At 43.1% G+C, this 17,412-nt stretch overlaps 1 protein-coding gene across 1 annotated transcript; it reads left to right on the top strand.

The window, feature by feature from the left end:
- The first annotated feature begins 9,107 nt into the window (after positions 1 to 9,107).
- On the top strand, positions 9,108 to 17,403 carry LOC125400620 (stromelysin-1). The gene is made up of 10 exons (XM_048434721.3): positions 9,108 to 9,274; positions 10,128 to 10,372; positions 10,466 to 10,614; positions 10,727 to 10,852; positions 12,475 to 12,639; positions 12,781 to 12,925; positions 13,438 to 13,571; positions 13,969 to 14,128; positions 15,721 to 15,824; positions 17,012 to 17,403. Exons 1-10 carry the CDS (start codon positions 9,173 to 9,175, stop codon positions 17,110 to 17,112), a joined length of 1,431 nt encoding a protein of 476 aa, XP_048290678.3. The 5' UTR covers positions 9,108 to 9,172; the 3' UTR covers positions 17,113 to 17,403.
- Positions 17,404 to 17,412: the final 9 nt, after the last annotated feature.

The following is a 17,412-nucleotide window of genomic DNA, read 5'->3' as shown; positions in this document are numbered from 1 at the left end:
ATAATAAGACAATTATGAATTACATTTAAAGTTTTAATGTGGTCACTCAGTCAAGGGAGAGTCCTGGATGAAAATTGAGGAGTTGGTAGACAGTGTTTCCAGGGAGAGACAATGTCAACGGTGTGTGTAGAAGTTTGATCTACACCCACATTCCACACCAACATTCCAAGTAAGCCAATCTCTTTATCTAGAATAAAAGCTACCACATATGGCCTGGCTCTCCAGAAGGCAGAATGATAACTACATAGCTTTGGAATTCATAAATGACAATTGCTTCCATCAGTTGCCTCCAGGTAACCAGGACTTTTTGTTCCACCTTCCAACTTAAGAACAACAAATAAAAGCACTAAACATAAACACCAAGCCACTAATAAAGGGTTCTACATGTCCAAGTAACCTGCCTACAACACTTCCTGCCATCAGGAGGGTCTGATACCACCTTTTCTCTCTGTCAGAAGGGTCTGAAGCCCCTGTTTTTCTACTATGAAGTTCCTGTCTGGAGCATTTATCATGAACTATTGAGGACCATGACGCGATTACAGCTTATAGCAATTAATAATTCTGAGATCAACCCACCCGAGAAATTATTCTCAGATGGAGGAGCTCTGCCTGGCAAAGCTGGCAGTGCCACTGACTCTGAAAACTGTTGCTTTCATTTGTAATTTCGCTTGTGCAGTAACAGCTATGATAGCTCCTATCACCATGCAGGCTCATGTAATGTGTACATGTAGTCTCATGATTACCTCTCAGTCTTATGGGCACACACATTTGTGGGTGGTCAGAAGGATGACTTCTCTCTACACTGTGTTCTCCACATTACAGTGAGAAACTAAGAAGCCTGGTCTCTATCATTAGCTTTACTGACAGAGCAAGTTGGCCAGACATGCGTCCTTCTGGACAGAACAATAAATATGTAATAACTTATGCAACTTTCACAGATTTTATTTATGAAATTGCAGGTGTCTAGCCTTGTAGGATCTAAGCCCTTCAGAGGATTTATGATGGATTAGGGCAGTATTGCAGGTTGTTCTTAGTCCTTCAAGAGACCAATAGCACCTACCTGACTAACCACATCTAAATATTATTAATCACACTTTAGAAATGTAAGATAATGGGCGCTAGAGAGATGGCTCAGTGGTTAGAAGCACTGACTGCTCTTCCAGAGGACCCGGGTTCAATTCCCAGCACCCACATGGCAGCTCACAACTGTCTGAAGATCCAGTTACAGGGGATCTGACACCTTCACACCAATGCACATAAAATAAAGTTAAATAAACCATAAAAAAATCAAAAAAGAAATGTAAGATAATGCATGCATTATTTGCCTTTTCCTTAGGACTTTCAATGGTTTAGTTTTCTCCCTTTGAAACCTGTAGCTGCCCCTTTAAAAGACAGGTGGGCCCTTCTCACAGCTGCAGCTACAGTTAGCTGGCTAGCTGCAAACTAGCTGATAAATTTGCTGTATATCTTCAAAGAATGCCTGTGTCCTAAGGATTTTCCATATAGCTTTTTAAAATAGCTATCTAGTTAAAAAATGAATGGGGAAATACACACACACACACACACACACACACGTACACGCACACAACGCACAGGCACACACATGCACACACACGCACGCACACACACGCACACACACACGCACACGCACTCACACGCACGCACACACACGCGCACACACACACGCATGCACACACACACGTGCACACACGCTCATGCACACACACGCACACACGCACACACATGCACACACATGCATGTGTGCATGGTTGGGAATTTGTAATGGCAGGAAATACAGACTGAAAAGAAATAAGATGGAGAAGGAAAAGAGACTGCAGAGTGATTAGAACAAGAACGATTGGAACAGAGAATCGGAATTAGAATTGAGGAAGAGAATTAGAGCCAAGAAACTGCAGACAATTGGAAGAATCAGAGTATAGGCAGTAGAATAAAGAGAAAGAATAAAGAACACACAAATAGAAAGACCGTGTGTGAGAAGAGTCTTTTCCTGCAGCCATCAGACTTTAGGTCCTACGGTTATTGTGGCTTCTCTTTCTGAACCCTGAGAGAAAACTTTCAAGTTTTTTAATACGTCCCTGTTTCTCCATCTATCCTGGTGTCTATCAGAACTTAGTGACCTCGGCTGGCACATCTGTGGCAGTGAGCTGTAATTATGTAGCCTTTGCTTCCCCACCTTGTGACAGTTTTGATTATTTCCACATGAGGCAAAGGTCTCCCAAATTATCAATAAAGTAAATTGACATGGTCTTTTTAACTTGTTTTTAAGTTTGAAAGTAAATTTTACTTTGTTTTATGTGTATCTATGTGGGCACATGCAATACACAGTGAGCATATGGAGGTCAGAGGACAGCCTGTGGGAGTCAGTTCTCTCCTTCCTGCATGTGCCTTTCTTCCGGGCATCAAACCTGGGTCATCAAGCTCAACAGCAGATGCCTTCCCTCACTGGGCTGCCTCACTGGCCCCAAGGAGCCCAGCTTTTATTATGGATGGCTACTCTCAGGGTGCCGTACCATGTCTTGCCTTTCTTTTCTTTATATCACTCCTTTTCTCTATTAATTCTTTTAATTTATATTCCCATTCTCCAGATTGTGTGTGTATATGTATAATGTATATGTCTGTACCTGCAAATTGTACATACACAAGAAATGTATACTTTTTGAAAAGACATCTTGTTATGTAGCCTGGATTGACCTTGAACTCACAATCCTCCCTCCCCAGCGGCCTGCTGCACAAGCATCACTACCTTATCTGTGCTCCACACCAATTCAGCAACCCCTAAATGAGTCACCTTGACGGTCTTCTCATTTCGAGCCACTTCAATCCCCACATCCAGATAGTTCTCACACAGGCACAGCTGGGATGTCACCTATCTGACCAAAACAGCAAACAGGAAACTTCAGTCTGAAAGGTAAGTGATTAGCAATCATAGAATTGGAAACAAAGGCCGCTTGCTTTTGGAATGATCTTTCCCATTAGCTAAAGGAACAGTGAAGTTGTATCAGCTAGAAGATCGGGGCCTGCTCCTGTTTGTCTTAGACAAAAGCTCAGAAACCATTAGTTCCAGATGTAGACAGACACGTCACTCCTTACAGGAGGTGAGACCTCTGTTCATCATCAACTAGAAAGCAACAAATCTGTGTTTCCCCTGAATGAGTATCACTTGCAGAAAGGAAATATGGTGGCTCTTGATTTTCTTGCTCATGATATCTGTCTCACATAGGAGTGGTCCACAAAATCCAAGATAAAACTCAACATGTGATTGCCAACTAAAGCCAACTGAGACATATCACATCGGTCAGGCTACAAGAAGTTTCCTAGAGTCTCCTTTGCTCCGTTTGTTTGACAGAGTTAATTTTCTGCCTGGAAGACAGTTTCTCAAGTGGGTTTTGCACTCCAGAGCTAAGCTTGACCCCTGGTCTCTCTCATGGTCATTCCCACCCCTTCCGTACAGATCCAAGATGAAAAAAAAGATGTTTCTTAAGCAGCGTTCTCTCACTTCACTGTCAGATGAGATACACCACTTTCTGAAAGTACCAATATGTTCACGATTGGAATGTTTGTACTAAGAATGTTACCGATGTCCTTCTTTCCCTCTTAGAGTCAGCTGTCTGAAACCAGGTGGAAGGACATTGAAAGACTGGCTTCAACACCATTTACCACTCAGGAGTGATCAGAATCGTTATACATTTTTTAAATTGATTTTTTAAAAATTTATTTATTTTTACTTTATGTGCATTGGTGTTTTTCCTGTATATATGTCTGTGTGAGGGTGTCAGATCCCCTGGAACTTGAGCCACAGTCAGTTGTGAGCTGCTATGTGAGTGCTGGGAATTGAGCCCAGGTCCTCTGGGAGAGCAGCCAACGCTCTAAACCTCTGAGCCATCTCTGGGATTCTGTTATACATTTTTAAATCAGAATAATGACATATTTTCATCTTACCTTGCCCTAAAAAAAATTACTGAAACCTAACTCAGGATTCTGTTTCTCTAGCTGCCCTTCACACTTCCCTCATGAAGTGTGGCAGCAGAGAGCGCTATCATTCTACCCACCCCGCTCCATTCTTCAGGCTCGTCTATACTCTTCATGTTTTCGCGTGACCTCAAGCGAATACTAAAATTACCTAGCACAAGTGAGAAGGAAACACAGAACAGGCAACAAACCCGCTTAGGAGTTTATTAGAGGGGGTGCATACAGGGCTGGGGATCGGTGTGCAGAGAGAGAGAGCGAGAGATGGCCGTCCAGCTTTCTAAAGCTTCCTAGCACATGCGCACAGGGGGTTGGCGTGACTACATCACACTGATGACACCGATGGGAGACTCATGCAAGGGTTTTAGCTGAGTCATACGTGGATGTCACCACGCATGCGCACACATGGGTCACGGGGGGGGGGGGGGGGACGGGGAGGGGGAGGACCTGTCCGCAGGTGTCTGACTTTAGAACCCAGAAGTGCAGCCTTATCTGTGGCTGAATAATTACAAATACTATCCCCCATATACATAGTGCAATACCAAAAGGAAGAGGATGGATCCCACCTCTTTCTTGTAAGTCATTTCAGAAACTAAAAGATGACCCGCCTTTCCATCACAGACATCAGCAAATATAGCTGATTTTTGTGATGCTTGTGGGTTTATGTCCACTGTCATTGACGAGAACCGCCTCCTGGGCTGGGCTGCAGTGTGTCCACTGTCATTGACAAGAACCGCCTCCCGGGCTGGGCTGCAGTGTTCGAGTTTTCTTCTTCCCACTTTGGTAGTCCATTGCCAACAGAAAGTAGCCAGACTTGAACCAGTGTCCACATATACCCAAAAAGGTTGGGATTTGGGGCATCTCCCCTAGAGCTGCCCTCTCCATACCCCACCCACAGCACACCAAGTGGCAGCCCCTCTCCTGGAGCTCCCCTTCTCAGACGCTGCCCAAAGAAAGTCCGCCAAACAGGGGCTCCACCCCCTCCCCCGAGGGTATTTAAGGTCTGGTCCACAGATCTCCCCTTGTGGTTCTCTTCCCCTGGGACCACCCAATAATGCTTTGCTCAGATTAAAACCCGGACTTTGATTCAGTCTGACCTGATTTATTGCCCTGGAGAAGAGACAATAGAGGGGTACTAAGATCTATCTGACATGGCACCATGTATGACTCCCCTCAGACATAGGTCCACTTGAGGACACCTGCATGGAAAACGGCATTACAGGGGGAGAAGAGATGAGAGGGGAAGATCATGTGACAAAACACAAAGCCCGAGTTCATGTGTGAGTGTGTGGGGGTGGGCTCATATATGTGTTCAGGTCCACATGCAGGTGCGTGTGTTCCCACACCCAAAGCCTTTGTGTGCTCAACAAGTTCTCTGCCACTACTATTTCTCTAGGAAATGTTTTGACTCCCGAATTTTCTCCATGTCCACATCACTGTATAAACTTACTTTGATAGCAGTTTTGCTGTTTTATCTATTTTTAAGCCCTTTCTGTTGAGCCCCTATTTCTTGCTACAGTGTAAGGAAAACCTCTTCTGAACTGTAGTCTTTCCCCATCATTCCCCCAGTTCTTTCTTCCTCCGTTCTTTATTTCCCACCTTTAAAAATCAATTTAAATTAGTATCTTTAATTAATTTTGTTATTACCCATCTCCTAAATTTCTTTTAGATTTTTATCAAGCAATGTGAACTCTTAATCTGCGTTATTTTGAAGCACTTCAGACCCAGATACTTGATAATTAGTGTAGAGCTAAGTGATTTTATCTGCTCACCGGAGCAAGGACTGTGCACTGTCATGACTTATTAGTCAGGAAGGAGCATGACCAACAGGAAGAGGAAGTAAAAGTTTATCAGATGTCACTTGAACCAGCTGCAACTTCTGCAGAGAAGTTTGGATCAGACTGACTTTAGCTCCAGGTCTCTGGACACTCAGAGACCAGGTTCATAAAACTAGCTATTAGATCCTTGTGTCTATTAAACCATGCAATAAATGATTGTTCTGTGGGACTGTCTTTCCCATTTCTGTGTTGGAAATACACATTTTCCCAGTGTTCACATATTTTTTTTCATTAAAAATAAATATTGTTTCCCTCCTCCTTTCTCCTTCCTGTCTCCCTTTGTTTCTTCCTTTCTTCTTCTTCCTCTCCCCTCCCTTTCACTGCCTTTTGTTCCTTCTTTCCTTCCTTCCTTCCTTCCTTCGTCTCTCCCTCCCTCCCTTCCTTCCTACTTTCCTTCCTTCCTGACTTCCTTTTTGCCTCCCTCCTCTCCTTTTACTTAGTTTATTTTATCTATTCCTTTTCAGTAATGAAATGCTTTTATATTCAATCAGTAGTGTACAACCTGACTGCCTCTTTCACTGTGGAAAAAGAGGCTGGTCCTACAACCTTAGTTTGAGTGGCCAGAAGACATACATATGTTTTCAATTTGATCCTTTAACAGAAGAACTTAAGGGGATAGCTTGAACTTTTTCTGTGTAAATAAAGCTTTCAAAAATTTAATTACTGGAAGGTCAGTGAAATGGCTTTCAGGGTAAAGCTGCTTAGAGCTGAGTGCATAGCTTGACTTTGATCCCTGGCATCCACATGGTAAAAGGAGAGAATTGGTTCCTGAAAGCTGTTCTCTGACCTCTGCACACATGCCATGTTGCAACCCTCAGAAGTACCCGTGAGAACACAAGGAAACACACATAATAAATAAAGTAACTAATATTTGGAAAAATTGAAAAAATTGGTTGTTAGGGTATTTATAGGATCCAAGAATTCAAAATTATCTCTACGAATTAAAAATTTTGTTTTTCTATGTGTCTTTCATTCATGATTAATATATTAATCTACTGTTTAAGCATTATTTTAGGTGTGTACTATATTCCAGAAACTATGCTAAGAGCTAGGAATATGGAATGAAGTGTGTCAAGAAACTTAGAGTAACTTGTGGGAGATGGGCACATAAACCATGGCACAATAGTCGGGTAACTTGTGGGAGATGGGCACATGAACCATGGCACCCCCATAGTCGGGTAACTTGTGGGAGATGGGCACATAAACCATGGCACCATAGTCGGATAACTTGTGGGAGAGGGGCACATAAACCATGGCACCATAGTCGAGTTGAAAAATGCACTAACAGAAGGGCACCTTTGGAGAATGAGGAATGATGGCTGGTACTGTAAAAGATTTCCCAGGGAAGTCTCAAGTTGTTCATAGAGGTATCTTTCGGTTACATAGCACAGGCTTGTTCCATTTCAGGAACAACAAGACCATTTTGTCAATCACCTCTGTATAATCGGGAATGTAAGCTCTTATCTTTCAGACCCTCCTTCTAAATTTTAAATACACCAACATGTATGTTAGTGATAATTTCAGCTAAAAAGTATGAAGCAAACCCATTCATCTAGGAGGAAATGTGGCCACCATGATTCTCCTGCCTTTTGTACCCCACTTTCTCTGCTTGTCTCTGCCCTTACTGGATCCTGGATCCTGCTCGCCACTAACCATTGGTCTTCACAGCAGCATCAACAGACATTTCCCTCTTCCTTCAGTCAAGAAAAAAAATACAAATTCTGTCTCATCTAAAGCATAGAGAATTATAGAACTCTGGTTTTGACAGAAAACCCAGAGTGGAAATGGATGTCTTAGCCTCCGGGCAACTGGCTGTCAGGCGTCTGGTTTGTATCTCCAGTGTGGTGATCTCATCTCAGAAGAGTGACCCTGTTTTTTCCCATCTTCCCAACTGGAAAAACAAATTGAACAAGAAGGAAATGTGAAAGACGTGTAAAGGGAGTGAGGCAGCAAAGGAAATGCCTCTGTGAGCACCATGACCATTAACCCAGTTCTCACCTCCAGCACAGGGTGCTCCTCAGCAAGCAAATGACCTACAGTCTTGCAGTCTACAGCGATGGGGAAGACTGGGGGAGGTGGGCAAGAGAAGGGGAGAGGGTGCTGAGTTTAGCACAACTTCTATAAGAGTGTCTGAGGTCTTCACTTAGTCTTAGGCCATACACCAACAATATAAGCAGTGTTCTGATTGATAGGAAAAGGAGGGCAGGGGAGGAGAAAGACAGGGAAGAGAGCAGAGGAAGGAGAGGAGGCAAATGGAGGGGAGAGAGAGGAAGAAGGGAGAAGAGAGAAGAGAAACAAGTTAAAGAAAAGCAAAGAACCTTGGGTATCTTTGCCAGCTTCAGACCATCTACTAATTTTATTCTAAAGACAGGAGAAAATACTGATAAAAAAAAGTATATAAGATAAAACCAAAACATTTCAGCCCAGTAAATAATTTTAATTTTAGAGTCTTAAGGAAAAAAACTTTTGTGGCTTCATTTTCTTTTAGCAAATGGCCTATGGAATTAAGACGAAACCCCCAGATGGCTTCTTTCTCATAGATCCGCTTTCTTCTTCTCGTCATCAAATTCTTGACTGGGCATGGTTGGCACTCACCTTTAATTCTATTACTTAGGAGGCAAAGGTGGGGAATCTCTGTGAGTTCAAGGCCAGCTTCGTCTCCACAGTGAGTTTCAGATCAGGGCTACACAGTGAGGTTCTGTCTTAACTAATCAATCAATAAATAAGCAGATGAAAAACCAGTACTGGGTTAAAAAAAAAACTCTATAAAGGTGATTTATTTTCCCCTTCCAGTTCCCTTCTGGATGCTTCATCCTGTGCTTACAGTGCGTGGTGACATATAGTGTGTCTGTAGTGACATCATGTAGTGTAGGCCGTGGTGACGTACCGTGTGGCCTGTCCTTGTGTAGGTACATGTTTCCCTTAGCCACATCTCTCTGTATTCAGCTTTGCCTTCTAGAAGCTCTTCATGACTTGGGCTTTTTACTAAGTTAGTCCACTTCTATCCAAGTCACAAACATTACTGTGTCTGAATTATAGTTAAGTTTTCCAAATTAAAAAAAAAAAAAGTCCCAGTTTTCTATCCTGTCAGGCAGGAAGCATTTCCGGGAGATTAATCACTGTTTTGCCTTGCAAAATTCAGTAGGTTCAGAAAACTTGGTAAAGAAGGTTGTATCACCCGACTTTGATTTTTGGTGTTTGGAAGCAGTCCCACTTGGGTGGAAGCAATGATGAGTCAGTTTGCGGGTGATCGCCACAAACAGTGTCACTCTATAAAGTTCGACTCAGGAGGGTGGACATAGGAGGAGGTAGAACACAGCGAAGGCAGCTCAGAGCCGAGGGAAGCCATGGAAATGAAGAGTCTCCTGGTCCTGCTGTGGCTGTGTGTGGCAGTTGGTTCATCCTACCCGCTGCACAGTAGCGCCGACTCTGGCATGGAGTTTCTTCAGGTAAGAGGTGGAAATCGCCTCTGGGCTCTTTGGCAGGGCGCAGTTTTGCAGTCCACAGACTGGTTCTGACTGCCTGTGTAGGAGTGGTTCTGCAATGGAGGAGTGTTAGAAGGTCTCAGAATCACATGATTCTTCCTCTGGTACCAAAGAAACAAAGGCCGTCAGTGTTGGGTGGTACTTGGATGGTCACACGTGCTGGCAATGGTAGCGGTACTAACGCTGGAGGCTCAGGGGTGGCGAGGGACGAGAGCACAAACTGTGCCTTGCTTTGGACCATGCCTCAGAGCTTGAGTTCAGTGTAGCTCAGAAAAATATTTATAGTGTTAGTTCATGAGAGGCTTGCCTAACTTTTTCCTAGTAAGCCACTAAGAAAAGTGGAAATTGAGCGAATTAAATAAAATTACCCCAAACAGACAAATATTCTCACGAAGGCTTATTTGTTCCTTTTGACTTTCTCTGAAGTAAATCCTTCTGATTTTCCCCTCACTTCCATTGCTTTAACGGCAAAAAAAGACACTGTTGCAAAAATAAAGCCAGGAAGGGGCGATCACTGACAAATTAAATGAATTATTATGCTTATGATTTCAGCAATCTAGAAAAATAGGCCAAAGAGATTAAGAAAAGTAAAGCCATTGCTGGGCTTGGTGGTGCAAGCCTGGAATCCCAGGGCTTGGTAGGCAGATGTGGGTATCATAAGTTCAAGCCATCTGAGTACGAATTCAAGGAGTTCCTCGATTACATATTGAAATCCTATCATGATGAATGAAATAAAGAAGGTGTATGGCATTTACTACAAATAGCAATATCAAAAAAATTTATAATTGAAACTTAAAACCTGTATTTATCCCATTAGAAATACTTAGAAAAATACTACGGCCTTGCAGAAGATGCGAAGCAGTTTGTTAAGAAAAAGGACAGTAGTCCTGTTGTCAAAAAAATCCAAGAAATGCAGAAGTTCCTCGGGCTGGAGATGACAGGGAAGCTGGACTCCAACACTATGGATGTGATGCTCAAGCCCAGATGTGGCGTCCCCGATGTTGGTGGCTTCAGTACCTTTCCAGGTTCGCCAAAGTGGAGGAAAACCCACCTCACCTACAGGTAGGTGATTGGGTCCAAAGTTTTCACACAATGCTAGCACTGCCAGAGGCCTCGCAGCAACACACATTTCCTTCTTCCACTTCTCTCCTCCAGGGTTGTAAATTATACACCAGATTTACCTAGAGAGAGTGTGGATTCTGCCATTGAGAAAGCGCTGAAAGTCTGGGAGGCGGTGACCCCGCTCACATTCTCCAGGCTCTCTGAAGGAGAGGCGGACATCATGATCTCCTTCGCGGCTGGAGGTAAAAGCCCGAGAACTGAAACACACATTGCCCAGTGGCATCTTACTGAAAATGTCACAAAGAGGTCCTAACCAGCAATTGTCCGTTCAAAATATGTACCCTTTCCCTTCAGAACATGGAGACTTCGTTCCTTTTGACGGGCCTGGAGCAGTCTTGGCTCATGCATATGCCCCTGGGCTGGGGATTAACGGGGATGCTCACTTTGATGATGATGAACAGTGGACAGACGACACCACAGGTTAGTGCTCTGAGTCACAGCTGGACTTAGTGTTGGAAAACTTTCGTAATCAGCCTTCCTAATGCTAGAATGTGTTCTGGACTCCAATGGAGCACATTCTATTTGCTGTTGTTTTAATAATTGCTTAGTGTAGTTTCTGGTGCCTGAAAAGCATTTATTTTCCTAATAAGCACAACATAAAATAAATCACTAGATGTTTGACCTGTCCAACTTTGATGTGATGGTTTGTTTTATCTTATTATATTTTGTTTTGCTGTTGTCCCTTAGAAGCCTCTTCTTTTCCAATGAGAGACAGAAAGGAAGTGGGTCTGGGGGAAACGGAGGTGGGGAGGAGTTGGGAGGGGCAGAGGGACGTGAAGCTCTAATCAGGATATATTGCATGAGAAAAAACTATTTCCAATAAAGAGGAAAAATCATGAATTTTTTTAGCAATTGTGAATCTTGTGTGATCTACAGGCTACTCTTACTAAAGTTCCTAATGGTATCCAACTGTAGATAGTCCAGCAATTCAGTAGGGGAGGGCATTGATTCCTGTCATTTGCTCTCTTTACCCTTCGAACCAGAAGCCAAAATTAAACTTCAGAAATCTAAGGGGTTTTTGTTTGTTTGGTTGGTTTTGTTGGTCTTAACAAGCTTACAATTTTGTGACTTCTAGTTGGGATGATTTTTTTTTTTATCAGTTTCTGAAAAAAAAGACCCATCCCTGAAGGACAATGGCAGAACTGTCTAGGCAGGTTTCTTTGCATAACTTTGGGGATTGACTAAGTTTTCAAAAACTTGACTGAAATAAATTGTATTACTTTTGATATTAACTGGGTTTTATAATGAAAATATAAACTGATATATGTAGAAAGTACAAATATAAGTTTTGCACTGAATAAAATTCTTGTGTTACGGAATTAGCATTTCCCTGCCCCACCCCCACAGAGGACCCTCTTTTAAAACTTCCTCCGGTCCACATCATTCACAGGGAACATCTGTCAGAGTTTTACCAATCTCATCACCTCGCAGCCTGAGGGGCTTGTCTCCCACCATTACAGTGAGAAGAAAGTGAGCACAGTTAGAATCCAAGAGTTCATTTATGGCAAACACTGAGGTGTGCTGTGTTTAAACCAGTTTTACAATCCCTATGCCATCTCTTTCCTTAGTCGTCGTCTGGGACTTGGTATGAGAAAGGATGTAAGCAGAATCCAGGGGGAAGTGTAGGGTTAGGGTTAGTGAAGGGTTTTAGGTGAAGATGAATACTACCTGAGACGAGCTGACTGATCCCAAAATTGTCAAGTGCTAACCATAGGGAGCAGTTTTAGCTTTTCGTGGGTGAAGGAAAAGAGAGAGCTCTGATATGCTAGACAATAAGTGATCTCCATTCCAACTGCAATGAGTAAGGTTGCTGCTCAGACCGTTTGAAGCCAAAGAGAGGACTGCTGGGTGAGTCTAGGTCCTTCAGACTGAGCTCAAGCATGGGTTTTCAAAGGCAAAGACACGTGTTTTGTTTAATGAGACAGCAAACAAAGTGAGTACAAGCTCGTGTGGTTTCAGGAAGTAAATAAATGCTGTGTACTGCTCAGCTATATGATATACATGCAGTTAAGGATAAGCAACTATTATGACTTCTTCCATAGGCACCAACTTATTCCTGGTTGCTGCTCATGAACTTGGCCACTCCCTGGGTCTCTTTCACTCAGACAAAACTGAAGCGTTGATGTACCCAGTCTACAAGTCCTCCACAGACCTGGCCCGCTTTCGCCTCTCTCAAGATGATGTGGATGGCATTCAGTCCCTCTACGGTGAGTGAAGCTGGAAGAGGGAATGTGATACCACATTCTTGTCCGTATCCAAGTCAGAATTCTGGAGGGTTTGGGGGAAGCACACAATTGACAAGGGCCACATTTCTCCTAACTTTGCCTCCTTTAATCTGTTCCCTTTAGGACCTCCCCCAGCATCCCCTGATGTCCCTGTGGTACCCACCAAACCTAATTCTCCAGAACCTGAGTTATCACTGATGTGCAGCCCTGATTTGTCCTTTGATGCAGTCAGCACCCTTCGGGGGGAATTCTTGTTTTTTAAAGACAGGTCAGACAAAAGAACCCTAAATCCCTATCTACTTTTGATGAAAATGCTTAGAAAGGATAGTAATATGCCTATGTGTGTGTGTGTGTGTTTGTGTGTGTGTGTATACACACACATATATATGTATAGCATTACACACACACCTCACTCACTCACTATGGGAAGTGTGGGTAATTACTAATTCCATGTTGTTTCCTGTGTCTTGTGTGTGGTCAAAGCTTGTGCTGAACTAATTAGCCGACAGTGACACGACGGAGAGATTTGCTTTCCCAGATGTTGTCTGGAAATCTACGGCAGGAGGACGGCTGTGGTCCTCCTCTGGGGAGTGGGGAGGGAGCGAGACAGAGGCAGAGAGACCCGGAGAAGCTATTTTCCCAGTAATGACATTCCTACATTTTGGTCGCCAACCCAGAGGATGAGAGAATGTTGGGAGAATTGGGACAGAGGGGTAACACACTAAAGACAAAAGGTTGCTTTTCAGTTGTCATCTGTCTTTCTCTTACATCTATTTTTAGACATTTTTGGCGAAAATCTTTGAGGACTCCTGAGCCTGGCTTTTATTTGATCTCTTCGTTTTGGCCGTCCCTTCCTTCCAGCATAGATGCTGCCTACGAGGTTGCTAACAGAGACACTGTCTTCGTTTTTAAAGGTGCCTTTCCACAGCACTGCTTTAACTTAGTGGAACAAGCCTTCGGGTGGAAAAGTGAACAGGGCTTTTCTTCACTATGTCCAATTCAGTGTAATTAAAAAAATAGGCAAAGATAATAAAGAATCCCATAAAACCAACATTTTATTGACAGTTTAAAAAAGAACTCATTGCCCAGAACATTGCCAGAACATTGCCCAGGTTGAAAATTCCCTCATTTGACCTCGGTTGATTCTTTCCAGCTGGGCATTTTTCTTGAATGCCCATCACACAGCTAAGGCCTAAATTTATTCACTGTGAAAAGACATGGCGTAAAGAATGTATTTCCGAAATTGCAAGGCATGATTCCTGGACTTTTAACACTACTGATGTTTCTGTCATTCTTTCGTTTTTTGTAAAGGAACTCAGTTCTGGGCAGTCCGAGGGCACGAGGAGCAAGCCGGTTACCCTAAAAGCATCCACGCTCTCGGCTTCCCTCCCGCGGTCAGGAAGATTGACGCCGCTGTGAGTGCTAAGGAGACGAAGAAGACCTACTTTTTTGTGAATGACCAATACTGGAGGTGAGATGCTGGGAGCATGGCTTTGCAAAGAGACCGCCTGAGAATTGCTTTTGCCCTAGAGAAAACGCTTCCGCCTCGCGCTTATCCTCACTCTCCCTCTCTGGGTGAGAATAGAGGCATTGACAATGGGGGCGGGATCAGAAATCCACACAGGGGCATTGACAACTCGGGGCGGAGGACCTAGAAACATGGGCGCATCTTCCAACAGGCATTTCTTAAGTTTAGAGCATGTGTCTCCTCCCCTCCCTAACTCTGTGTAGACCCTCTTCTCTACCTGCTCAATCCTGCACATACTTCAAGCTCAGGCTTAATTCCCTCCACCTTCATGAAGTCTTTGTTTCTGAACTTCAAGTGCAACTGGCCTTTACTTTCTCATAATGAGCCCCTGCCCCCATGGTCACTCCTCCGCCAGTGCCCAGAGTCATTGTTCCTATGTGTGGGTTGACATCCTCTCAGGGACTTCAGCTGACCTCTGACTGGTTACAGATGAGACACAATAGCAGACCACTTTCATGGTTTCCACTCAGGACTCCTCACAGACTTCCTGAGTCCTAGGCCATCAGTCCAGATATTGAGACATCAAGGCGGACCGTCCAGTGTGCAGCTCATTGGCCAAAACCACACTTACTGCACTTTTTGTCTCATTCAGTCCCCTCTGCTAGGGAGCATCCAGAGAAAACTTCAGTGTACAGTGTAGGGAAAGAACAGACAGCCTACTATAGTGGTGAACTGGAAAGTATAGTTTCTTGTTTTTAATATCCAACTTTTAAATTTTCTTTTATCATTTTATGAGCATTGTGTGTGTGTGTGTGTGTGCTTACACATGCACCACATTCATGCAGTACCCTTGTAGGCAGAAATGTGCATAGAATTCCTCTGGAATTGAAGGTACAGATGGTTGCAAGCCACCATGTGAGTGCTATGGACCTAGCCTGTGGCCTTTGTAAAAGCAGACATTGCTCTTAACAGCTGGCCATCACTCCAGCCTATTTCTATTTCTGAGGGCATATCTGTGTAAAAGTGTGTGCATGGGCATGCAGGTGTCCACAGAGGCCAGAAGAGGGGACCCCCAGATGCTCCGAGGCTGGAATTATAGGCAGCTAGCTGTAAGTCATCTGACTGTGGACATGAGCTGAAGTCATGGGAAAGAACAGCAGAAGTGTTCTTAACCACTAAGGCATCCCTCTAGTCATGGAAATCATATTTCTGACCAGTAACTTAGTCCACACATACATGGGTGTGTTCACTTATATGCAGACATATGTACACATGATTGTATATTCACACGACCATACAAACAAATAGCTGTATCTGTGTAGATGATTTGTGATTGAAAGAAGGATCTGAAGATTCTCTTGCCCAGGCTTAAGAAAGTCAGTAACAAACAGTATTGCTGTAATAGGCTGTTGTCCTGTTCCCAAAGTAGCTATCATTTAAGAGCTAAGTTTTTACCTTATGAAAAACACATGGTACTAAGTAAGTTTGACGTTTATGTGCAGAACTTGGAAAGCTTGCTGGAATTCCACAGGCTCACGAGCGTGGAGAGCACACCCTCCATGCACTGCTGAACTGCACTCTTGCTTCTTCTGCAGATTTGATGAGAAGAAACGATCCATGGAGCCTGGATTTCCCAGGAAGATAGCCAAGGACTTCCCAGGCGTTGACTCAAAGGTGGATGCTGTCTTTGAAGCATTTGGTAAGAGGACCTGTACTCTGTTGGCAATAGGGCTCTTGAAATGCTCTGTACTATGAGAATACAGAAGAGGATTAAATCATTTTTAATAACACAGTTTAAAGAAAGATGATGGGAGAAGGACTTGGAGCAAAGGAAATAAAGCTTAGCTTCAAACAAGCAGGGTTGTTTTTATTTTTTATTTTTTCTGATTGTAACACAGACTCAGTGCTGTCTCCTTCCCTCCCTGACAAGTGCACTGAGGCAAATATTAACATCTGCCTAAACTTCAACTGTTTATCAGAAAGATGGAATTAGAGAGATTTACATCATAGAGCTCTTGCCCAATCAAGGTTTTAAAAATAGTAACTTTATCAATGCTTGACATTTTCCCTGACACAGACTAAAACTACGGAGCTACTCTGTGTTGTTTTGTTGTTGTTTTCTCTGATGAGCAAGGGTTTAAATCCAGAACTTAGAATGCTTTAGGCAACGGTTTGAATGTATGATTTGGACATTCTAGGCAAGGGTTTGAACACATGACTTAAAACACTCTAAACAAGTGTTTGAACATATGATTTTGGACACTCTAGGCAAGGATTTGAACACACAATTTTGTACACTCTAGGCAAGAATTTGGACACACAACTTTGGATACTCTAGGCAAGGATTTGGAACACAACTTTAGACACTCTTAGGCAAGGATTTGGACACACAACTTTAGACACTCTTAGGCAAGGATTTGGAACACAACTTTGGACACTCTAGGCAAGGATTTGGAACACAACTTTGGATACTCTAGGCAAGGATTTGAACACATAATTTTGGATACTCTAGGCAAGAATTTGGATGCACAACTTTGGATACTCTAGGCAAGGATTTGAACACACAATTTTGGACACTCTAGGCAAGGATTTGGAACACAACTTTAGACACTCTTAGGCAAGGATTTGGAACACAACTTTAGACACTCTTAGGCAAGGATTTGGACACACAACTTTAGACACTCTTAGGCAAGGATTTGGAACACAATTTTGGACACTCTAGGCAAGGATTTGGAACACAACTTTGGATACTCTAGGCAAGTGTCCTACCACTGAGTCACATCCCTGATTCTTTCTGTTTTCACTTACCTCTTACTGAGCTTTTTATCTTTCCAAGTTTCTACTTAGAAGAAAGTAGTTCACATTTTCTCTTGTCTTTACATGCAGGATTTTTCTATTTCTTCAGTGGATCTTCACAGTTGGAGTTTGACCCAAATGCAAAGAAAGTGACCCATGTGTTGAAGAGTAACAGCTGGTTCAATTGTTAGAGGAGATTTGAGGAAAGCCTGGCATAATTTATCTGAAGTTGACAGTTTTTCATCCGAGTCTTTGTGAACTGAAGAAGTTTGTTTCTCCCAGTATGTGATATGACAGAACCAGATGGAAATTGTGGATCTCCCCAGCCACACTCACGTGGTCACAGGGCATCCAGAAGCACTCCTTAGCTTGTATGTTGTTACCTGGAGAGGATGGGGTCACTCTTGGGCAACAAATAAGCAACTATATTTATGTAGATTATTTGTTTTTATCTAATAAAAATCGATGTATCATTTATTTAATCAAGGAAT

Source organism: Myodes glareolus, chromosome 4, assembly GCF_982192425.1.
Source record: "Myodes glareolus chromosome 4, mMyoGla1.1, whole genome shotgun sequence".
NCBI lineage: Eukaryota > Metazoa > Chordata > Mammalia > Rodentia > Cricetidae > Myodes > Myodes glareolus.
This window is presented reverse-complemented; position numbering and strand designations above follow the sequence as displayed.

Coding starts and splice junctions, on each gene's coding strand:
- LOC125400620 (XM_048434721.3), top strand. CDS start 9,173: ATGGAAATGAAGAGTCTCCTGGTCCTGCTGTGGCTGTGTGTGGCAGTT. Junction 10,853..12,474: donor GTGGACAGACGACACCACAG/GTTAGTGCTCTG, acceptor CTTCTTCCATAG/GCACCAACTTATTCCTGGTT. Junction 14,129..15,720: donor GTGAATGACCAATACTGGAG/GTGAGATGCTGG, acceptor CTTCTTCTGCAG/ATTTGATGAGAAGAAACGAT.